The following is a 10,232-nucleotide window of genomic DNA, read 5'->3' as shown; positions in this document are numbered from 1 at the left end:
AGAGAAAGGGGGCATCTGAGGGAACAAAATAACCCTCGGGTAAAGGCCTAAAAACACTCCAAAAGCTTCTTTCGGCTGATGCCCCCTCCCCAGCCCCCTCCCTGCCAAAGCCAGCAGCCCAATTTGGGCAGAGGCTGGCACTCCCCTCCCTGCTCACCCATGTGGATTACCCCAGCTGTTTGCAGGACCATCTGGCTCGCATCCACATGGGTGGGCACCCCCCCCCCTCACCATCCTCTCATCTGCAAAGGAGGAGCAGGAGGAGCAGAGCTCACCTTGAGCACTGCCTCTAATGGATAATCTAACTTTTAAGATTTAAGCCAGGGCAGTTCCCACCTCTCTGCTGCAGACTGACACCAGGGCATCAGGGCACACTCACTGCAAGTGGGGGCCTAACTTGCAGGTAGGAAATTCTTAGACACACTCATTCAGGAGCCTGCATCTCTACCTGGTGCTGGTGGTGCAGCAGCAGCAGCCTGGCGTTAGGGGAGTCTCATTCAGTAAAATTGCATAGGCTATCCCCACCAAAGGCTGTCCCACTGACCAGCCTCTCTGCCTGGACACCTGAATGAGGAGCTAGGTCAGGGAGGGAGACAACCAGCCTTTATAGACAGGTGAGAAAGGAAGGGAAGACAGCCTAGTGTGTAGCCTCTCTTCCAGACCTTGTGATTTCTTCTTACGATATGATGCATTCTGCATTCTTGTACAATAGACATGGAGAGGGGTGCAGGTAACGTGAAGATGAGTAGCTGTTTGGAAGCTATCTTTTTTATCTCCAGTTTAGTTTTACTCGTATGAAGGCTAATGCTGTGTAGTTTAATGCTGTAGTCCAGGCATGTCCAACTTCAAGTAGCCTGTGATCTATGATCACAGCTGTCCCTCTTCTCCCCCCACCCCCAAACCAGTGTGTGATCTCTCCCTCCCCCCCCCCCGCCATCAAAGGGAGCCTTGCAGCTGATGTGGATCCCGAGGTTGCAGAGAAAGACCCTGAGATCGACCAACCCCACAGTCAACTGGGGGCTTGCGATCAATGTGTTGTACATGCCTGATACAGCAATGTTCCAGATATTAACCCAACCTCTGTTGGTATATTAGAAGTTTCCTTCCATCACTGGGCAATAACTAACTATTGTGAACAGGAAGGAAATTAATTATTCAGATTTAAGGGTGGAGTTTGGGGTCAAATCTAGGGCTAAGAAAGCAAGTGCCGAATCAGGAAGGATATATTCAGGCAATTTTGGAGGTCAGATTAAAAGCTTTTTGCCAAAAGGCGTCGACCACTTTCACGTTTCTGGGAGCATACTGTGGCCCGGTTTCATTATCTGAAATTGGCAGGTTCACCTCTGTACTTAAATTGGGCAAAGCCCCCAGGTAGTAATTACACACCCGCACCCACCCCTCAAATTACTAAAGTCAAACTTGGAATGGTGGGCACCAGTTTTTGCTGTCCTGTTCACATGTATTGATCATACTACATGTGCTCCACCAGACTGGGGGCTTGCAATCATTATCCCAATTTACAAAAAAAGGGAATTCTAGACCAATCAGTCTCTTAAGTATCATCAGTAAATTGTATACTAGCCATCTTTTAGAGAAACTTTCTAGTTAGATGGAGGAAGAAAATTTCCTGGAGGAAGAGCAAGCATGTTTTAGGTCTGGCTGCTCATCCATTGACCAGGGATTGGTTTTACAGCATCAGAAAAATATTCTCCTGCTGGTGGAGCACTTTACACAGCTTTTATAAACTTCAAGTCTGCTTTTGACATTGTAATGGTTCTGGGGTTGCTCGTGCGTAAGCCGGTGCAAACACCTGGCTGGGTTGCCTGAGGGAACCTTTTCTGTCCGGACAGCCACTCACTCGTGGCTGTCTCAATCGCTGGCAGAATCCGTCAGTGGGCGTTTCTTAAACATCTTCCAGCAAAGAAGCTCTTTGACGCCTAGTCTTCTCCTACTCTCTCTGCGCGAAAGCCTTCTGCGCAAGGAGGGCGTAGGCAGGGGCGGACCCCTACTCTCCTCGCTGGTTCCCGGCAAGGAGTCATGGGACCGCCTCGCCGCTTCCCCCATCTGCCCCCCTTCTCCACTGGTGCTACGCTGATTCTCTTCCCCAGAGGATGGGCTACCTCTCCCAATCCCGGGACGCTCTCCGGAATCCCTCTGGATTTTGCTCTATCCCTCCGGCAGTTCCCTGACAGACATGGCAGTTCCCTGACAGACAGACTACAGGAGCTGATCTGCAACACCTGTGCCATGTTTGTCTTTTTGCTGCAGAACACGCAAAAGTACATCTGTAGCAAGCGCAGAGAATGGAGAGCAACTCCAAGCAAAGATGGAGCTTCTCAGTGGAGCTGAGCAGACTGTGGAGGAACGGCAGCACAGACAGGTGGGGAGCACCTGGGCGTAGCTGTCAACCTTCCCATTTTTTGCGGGTTATCCCAGCGCCGTTTCCCGCTGCTATCCCGGATTGTTAGATATCCCGTAGACTGTCCCCGGGACAGGTGATGCTGCTGATCCCTTATTTCAAATCTGAAACTTGACAGCTATGCCCCTGGGGAGGAGAAAGATCGCACAGGGGAGAAAGGTGAGTCTCAGAAGCAGGACAGTCATGAGCTGCAAATCACTCCCACATGTGGGACACCAATTCTGGCCCAAAGGAGCAAGGACAGCAGCTGCCAACCTCAGAAGACATCAAGGTGGCAGTGAAAGGCACAGTGCACAGAAGGATTCTTGCCACCCCACAGAGGGCAAAGGGGGGAAAAATCCTGCTTAAAAACCTTTGAAAGTCACTACCAGTCAGAGGAACAATGGTCCGACTTTGTATAAGGCCTTTTGTATGAGGCACTGTTTCCTTTTTTATTCGCAGTACATGTGAAAAGGATCTAGGAGTCTTGGTTGACCACAAACTTGACATGAGCCAACAGTGTGACGCGGCAGCTAAAAAAGCCAATGCAATTCTGGTCTGCATCAATAGTATAGCATCTAGATCAAGGGAAGTAATAGTGCCACTGTATTCTGCTCTGGTCAGACCTCACCTGGAGTACTGTGTCCAGTTCTGGGCACCACAGTTCAAGAAGGACACTGACAAACTGGAACGTGTCCAGAGGAGGGCAACCAAAATGGTCAAAGGCCTGGAAACGATGCCTTATGAGGAACGGCTAAGGGAGCTGGGCATGTTTAGCCTGGAGAAGAGGAGGTTAAGGGGGGATATGATAGCCATGTTCAAATATATCAAAGGATGTCACATAGAGGAGGGAGAAAGGTTGTTTTCTGCTGCTCCAGAGAAGCGGACACGGAGCAATGGATCCAAACTACAAGAAAGAAGATTCCACCTAAACATTAGGAAGAACTTCCTGACAGTAAGAGCCATTAGACAGTGGAATTTGCTGCCAAGGAGTGTGGTGGAGTCTCCTTCTTTGGAGGTCTTTAAGCAGAGGCTTGACAACCATATGTCAGGAGTGCTCTGATGGTGTTTCCTGCTTGGCAGGGGGTTGGACTCGATGGCCCTTGTGGTCTCTTCCAACTCTATGATTCTATGATTATTCTTTTAAAAAAAATATTTTTATAGTTTTCCAGCTACACTTCCCACTTCATACATTTTTTTCTTTCATTAGTCCCATACACGCTTCCCAACTTATCCCTTACAGGCATTCTAGGTTTAAAAATTATCCTAAAAATCCCCACCCGTCAATAAAGCGCCGTTTTCCCCCTCAGCGCCTTTCCCGCCTAAACCCTGCCGTGAGGTAAGCCCTCCCATCCTAACCAACGGCCACCCAAGCTCCGCCCGCCCCTTGAGGCGCCACCCCTTCCGCAGCGTCAGAAGCGAACTTTTGCCCAGTTACGAAGCTGCGCCCCGCCCTCCCGCTTGGACCCCGAGGCAGGCTGGGAGCCAGATCGGCGGCGGCGGCAGCAGCGGCGGCGGCAGGCACGCGACTCTCGGCAGGCGCAATGGATTGGGAAGGGGGGCGCTTGCTGCTGCCCTTCTTGCAGGTCGTCTTCCACCTCTACCCTCCGCTGGGGTTGGTGAGCTCGAGCGGCCCCTTGGATCTGAGCTCCTGGCACTGCAGCTTCTCGGGCACTTGCGAGTGCGACTTCCGGCCCGACCTGGCAGGTGAGAGGTGGGGGGAAGGGGCTGGAAAGAGGCAGAGTGCGCAGGCGCGTGCGCCTCAACAGTTCGAAACTCTCAGCTGGGAGCGTCGCCGGGGTGGCAGAAGTTCTAGTCCCCACTGCGCCACTCCTTTAAAAAAAAAATTAACAATTTTAACATGTCGAAATATCAAAACATATAATATTCATTCTTTCCCCCCCACCTCACCATCAGGCCCTCCCTCCCCCCCAGACTTCCCTCAGCTCCTCTCTCTGATTTTTCAACACATATTATTCTCTGCATACTGTAAAATTGTATAAATCCTTATATTATCTATCCACTGTGTTTACATCCACTTCGCCACTCCTAATCCTGTATCATATGCGACTTCCTTCAAGGGTTGTTGTGAGGGCAGATCTTGGCCCCAGGGTCAGGAATGGTTGGGGGCTGGAGCCCCCAACAATATGTATCCCCATATTACCCCCCACCCCTCAGGTGCGGTTCTTGGGGGGGGGGGTGAGATGTGCACGTTTTTTAACAGCACTGCAAAAAGAATAATCCCTGCCCCCACTAAGCCTCTTGATTCATCCCAGGTCTAGAATGCAACTTGGCCGTGAACCTGGTCGGGCAGCAATTGGCAAGGGAGCTTCTTATGAAAGGCCTGAAGGGGTTTGTGTACAACCACAGCCCTGAGAAGCCTCTGGTGATGTCCTTCCACGGATCGAGCGGCACGGGGAAAACCTTCGTTGGATCTCTGCTAGTCCCCCACCTCTTTCGCTCTGGGCTTCGAAGCCCATATGTCCACCACTTCTCCCCGGTAGTTCATTTCCCCCATGCAGAACACATCGAGCAGTACAAGGTAAGGAAGCTGCCTTTCAGCACCAAGGCTTTGTTTTTCTGTGGCAAATCATCACACAGGTCTCTGTTTTTAAAATGCAGTAGGACACATGTAGTCTGGAGGCTTCAGTGTAGCCTGACCTAATCTGTAGCTTTGTCACCTTTTGTGACCTGATTCATGTGTTAAACCAAACTGTGTCCTACTGCAAACTCTTGTGTTGGCTCCTGGGGGTGGGGGGGTGGGGGAGGCAGCACACAAATTTGCTCATTCTGTGATTGTTCTGCTTTCATACTTCACTGAGCTAAGCCATGATTTGGTTTAGTGTGCCATACAAACCAGGGCTTATGGTTCACCTCTCCTGAACAAACAGAGAGCAGTACCATAGGACAAATCTTAGTTTATGGCTCATAGTTACTCTGGAGAGAACTAAACTGCAAGCCCTGGTTTGGGCATTATGCGTAGCCAAGCCTTGGTTTAGGACAGCACAGGACAATTGGGGGTGAGCAAACAGGTCACTAAGTGTGACTTAATGTAATGTGCAAACCTGGTCACCATTATTAGAGATGCAATAAAAAAAATTACTGAGCAGATGAATTCTGCATTCCAACAGTTGGCCAAGGGCTTGGAGAAATAAATTTTTATTGGTATTTAGAAGCCATTGGGGAGGGGAAAACCAAATTTCCACATCCATGGCACCACCACAGAGAAGGTCATGTCCTACATCATAGCCCCTTGGGCCGCAGCCTTCAAGAGGACCATAAACATAAGAAGCTGACATATATTATTGTTGTTGTTGTTAATTGAATTTATATACCGCCCTATACCCAGGGGTCTCAGGGCGGTACACAAAATAAAATCAAGATATAAAACCACAAAATACCCAATAAAAATAAAAACAACATCACAATAGCCCCCCCCCCTTTTTTTAAGGGCACAGGGTGTAAATTGGATCTACCAAAGGCCCGGTCTAAAAGGCCTTGCAGTTTGCAGTGGTCTTTTTTCCTTACATGGTCGTGCTGTTCGTGTATTGGATGAGTATTCTTTTCTCTATCTTCTCCCAGAACGATCTGAAGAACTGGATCCAGGGGAATCTGACACGCTGTGGCCGATCACTGTTTATCTTTGACGATATGGACAGGATGCACCCAGGCTTGGTCGACGTGATTATCCCATTCTTGGGACCTTCCTGGGTTGTGTTTGGAACAAACTACAGGAAAGCCATCTTCATTTTTATTAGGTAGACACTGATTAAATAGCAGATATGAAAGGCCGGAGGTTGCCTTATACCAGGGGTCAGCAAACTTTTTCAGCAGGGGGCCAGTCCACTGTCCCTCAGACCTTGTGGGGGCCGGACTGTATTTTGGGGGGGATAATTGAACAAATTTCTATGCCCCACAAATAACCCAGAGATGCATTTCAAATAAAAGGACATATTCTACTCATATAAAAACATGCTGATTCCTGGGCCGGATTTAGAAAGCGATTGGGCCAGATCCAGCCCACAGGCCTTAGTTAGCCTACCCATGCCTTATACTGAGCCAGGCCATTCACCCATTTCACCAGTAATGCCTACACTGACTAGCAGCAGCTTTCTAGGTTTCCAGTGAGGAGTTATTTCCCAGCTCTTGCTGGGGATTGGTCTGCATGCAAGGCTGGTGCTCTGCCACTGAAATACAGCCCTTCCATATTGGACTTTGTGGGAAATTATCTAATAAGGAATTGCTTACCATCTGAAACCGATTCCTCCTCTCCCGTCTGCAAATTATGTTTTCTGCATGAAAGTCATGAAAGAAAGACCCAGCTGTAGTGCAGTAAGATAATATTTGACTTAATGATCCCATAGTGTGTACAGCACCTTCTTTGGATGCTAAGTGTTTTCAAAATGTGGTAAACCTAGCTCTGTTGTCTTTGTCTGCCTTCCTGCTCATTCAGCTAGGCCTGACCCCAAAGTCCTGCCCTGATAGCACCATTGCCTGTACATAAACTTCAGTTGATTTTGCTTTCTTTAAAATATGATTCTAAATGAAAACAGCCAGCTCTAACAGCAAAATCCTATACTTGCCCATTGTGAAGTAGGTCTGTTTGAGTTCAGTGGAGCTTATTTTCAGGTAAGCAGGTTCAGAATTGTAATCTACGGGACTGATAAGTGCATATTTTATATTTATTTATTAGAAGAGTTCTATGTCTTCTGTACACTACTCAGGGCACCTTAGCACAAATAACAAAAAATCAGTTTCTTGAAAACTTTGTTTACCTATCCAATTAAGCCCGCCGTTATAAAAATGTCTTCAGTAACCAGCAAAAAAGAAAAGTAAGGGGGGTGCCAACCAGACTTCACAGGGGACGAGATGTTCCGTGATCTGGGTGCAGCCACTGAAAAGGTCTCTTGTCCCACCCAGGTGTGCTTCCAACCTAGGCAGGGCAGAGAAAGGCCTCTCCTTCTGATCTTGGGGAAGTGGCAAGATGGTGTAGGGACAAAGTTTGGGAACCTGGGCCCCCACCCCGGATTGCTGGACTACAATTCCCCCCATCCCTTTTGCCCATGCTGTATGAGATTAATAGGAGTTGGAGCCCAGCAACATCTGGAGAGCCACAGTTCCCCAAACCTGATATTGGAGCAGGTGATCCACACAGTATTGTTGTTAAAGCACTGAAGCACATCCTTATGAGTGAAGTGTGTGTTCTCACAAGGCATCTTTTCTCTTGCATCCTGTCTTGTTCTCTGATAGCAATGCTGGTGGGGAGCAGATAAACCAAATTACTTTGGACTTCTGGCGGGCCCATAAAGACCGTGAGGAGATCAGCCTCCAGGATCTGGAAGCATCAGTTTACAAAGCTGCTTTTGAAAACCCCCAAAGTGAGTATCATTTGAGAAACAGGAAACATAAGAACAGCCCTGCTGGATCAGGTCGGAGACCCATCTGATCTACCATTCTGTTCTCGCCATGGTCAGCCAGAGTGGGAAGCCCGCAAACAGGACCTTAGTGCAACTCTCCCCATACATAATTCCCAGTAACTGATATTCAAACAGTAGAGGCAGAACAGTAGCCATAGGGGCCAATAGCCTTATTCTCTATGAATTTGTCTTGCCCTCTTTTAAAGCCATCTAAGTTGGTGGCCATTACTATATTTTTGTGGGAGTGAATTCCATAGTTTAACAATATGAAAAAGGAAAGAAGTGCTAAACTTCCTCCCACACTTCTCCCCTCAACATACCTGTTTCCCCACAAACTGAGTTTACTTGTAACCTCCAAGCCCCATCAGGAATTTGTGGAGGCAGACACAGGCAGAGAAGTGCTTGACCACCTGCCCACATGGCATTTTAAAAACTACTGTCATTTTATAGTGGTAACCCTTTTGTGGGTGAAATACCCTTTGCCACATTCAGTGGCCTTGGGTGAGAGAACCATGCCCACAGCAAAGGGAACATTGAGCTTTTCACACAAAATGTGGGCGGTAAAACTCTTGCTGAGGAAGAAGGAGCCGTAGAAAGGCACTGTGGCCCATATTACCTGGAAGGAAATAAAATTATCAGCCAGAGATTTATTTTGCAAATATCTTATCTTTCCTCCCCCAGGGATGGGATTCAGTGGTCCAGTTCAAACATATGTGGTCCACTACTGGCCTCTTCAAGAGTACAGGCCTTTCCCTTACTTAATTCCCTACTTAGAAACTTGATCTCTCTCTCTTGCAGATGGATTTTGGAAATCTGGGATAATCGATCAGCACCTTATTGACTTCCTCGTGCCTTTCTTGCCTTTGAAGCAGCACCATGTGAAACAGTGTGTGGCCAGTGAGCTCACCAGCCGAGAACTAGAGCCACAGCCAGATGTCATCCAGGCAGTTGCTGACGACATCCCTTACTTTCCAGCAGAGTTGAAAGTGTTCTCAGCCACAGGCTGCAAAACAGTGGCTTCACGGGTCCCTTTCTTCCTTTGATCTGTCCAGATTCTGGTCACTTGCCTGCAAAGACTTTGCTGGTGACAATTTTGGAGTTTTAAAGGCTCAGCACAAAGACTGCCTCACCAATTATCCTGATTGGCTTTAGGATCAAGGAAGAGACTTTCCAGAGCATAGACTCGAACAGCAATGCTGACTTGACCAACCAGGAAACCAAAAAGCACTTTATACTTAGCCCTGAGCCTTGTGCTGTGGACTCTTGAGAACAAAGGAGTAGAGTCTGTGATGTATTGGAAGGGAATCTTGGCTGCTCTCATAACACTGTCTTCTATAGACTTTTTCTTAAAAGAAAAAGAGGCAGTGATCACAACTTTAGATTCCCTAACACAGCACAATTTTATCAGTTTTCTTTGGAATCCAAAAATCTTACCTCTCGTACAATTTTTTTAAGACATACTGTGATTGTATCAATATGCCAAAAGCCACAGTCCTAGGCTAAAATGTTGTAGCAAGATGCATCTCATCTGAACTGATCCATACAGGATTGATTTGCCTTATTGTGATTACGTGCTGATGGTGGCAATATAAGTGACACCAGGCACTGTTGGCAATGGGGCTGTGGGGAGAGATGGTCTTCCAGTGCCTCCTTTTGTACACAAGAACTGGATTTTCACTCAAGTGCCTGAGAAGCCCACAGGTAAATAAAACAGTTGTTTTGCAGTGTTGTGTATTCACTAGGGTGGGAAGACCTTAACCAGGTGGCAGACTGGATCCTTGGGTGGGTGGGAGCTGCCCAACAGCCAGTCACCTGACATCCCCATGGCACCAGTTTTTCCTTTGGCAATGCATCTTGAAATCAAGCCACATGGGAAATTACACAGGGCTTTGAAGCTGCTGGTACTCAGCTGCTGGGCAATGCCAGGAAACAGAGTCACATCTTGACCTGATGTTATACAGTACAGTCATACCTCGGGATAAATACGCTTCAGGTTGAGCGCTTTCGGGTTGCGCTCCGCAGCGACCCAGAAGTAACAGAGCGTGTTACTTCCGGGTTTCACCGCTCACGCATGAGCAGACGGTCAAAATGACATGCGCGGAAGCGGTAAAACGCGCTGTCGTGCCTTATGTTCTGTTCGGGATGCGAACAGGGCTCCGGAACAGATCCCGTTTGCATCCCGAGGTACCACTGTATATGGCAAAAGGTGTAGAGCAAGTGGGTGTGGCTTGAGGGAAAACTGCCTCATGGCCTAAATCAGGGCCTTTGCCAGAGCTAATTCAGCCCACAAGCTTCCCACCACTACGCTAGCGCTACTAATCTAAATGGTTCCAAGTCACCGAGCTTCTGTGTGCGTTAGTCACTATCCTGCAAGAATAGTGCATTAGAATTACGTAAATGCGAGTTATCAGATGACA

General features: G+C 48.1%; 1 protein-coding gene across 1 annotated transcript; it reads left to right on the top strand.

Moving 5' to 3' along the window:
* Nucleotides 1–3,835: 3,835 nt before the first annotated feature.
* TOR2A (torsin family 2 member A) lies at nucleotides 3,836–9,539 on the top strand. Its single transcript, XM_083423177.1, has 5 exons — nucleotides 3,836–4,105; nucleotides 4,675–4,940; nucleotides 5,981–6,156; nucleotides 7,649–7,776; nucleotides 8,614–9,539. Exons 1-5 carry the CDS (start codon nucleotides 3,943–3,945, stop codon nucleotides 8,856–8,858), a joined length of 978 nt encoding a protein of 325 aa, XP_083279303.1. The 5' UTR covers nucleotides 3,836–3,942; the 3' UTR covers nucleotides 8,859–9,539.
* The last annotated feature ends 693 nt before the right edge of the window (nucleotides 9,540–10,232 follow it).

The sequence above is a fragment of the Podarcis tiliguerta genome, assembly GCF_965153285.1.
Source record: "Podarcis tiliguerta genome assembly, chromosome: Z".
In the NCBI taxonomy this organism is placed as follows: Eukaryota; Metazoa; Chordata; class Lepidosauria; order Squamata; family Lacertidae; genus Podarcis; species Podarcis tiliguerta.
Note: the sequence above shows the minus strand (reverse complement) of the source record. Positions and strands in the feature narration are given on the sequence as shown.

Excerpts from the sequence above, each read along its gene's own strand:
- TOR2A (XM_083423177.1), top strand. The coding sequence starts at position 3,943 with ATGGATTGGGAAGGGGGGCGCTTGCTGCTGCCCTTCTTGCAGGTCGTC. Across the intron at positions 4,941-5,980 it reads AACACATCGAGCAGTACAAG|AACGATCTGAAGAACTGGAT; the intron begins GTAAGGAAGCTG and ends ATCTTCTCCCAG. Across the intron at positions 6,157-7,648 it reads GCCATCTTCATTTTTATTAG|CAATGCTGGTGGGGAGCAGA; the intron begins GTAGACACTGAT and ends GTTCTCTGATAG.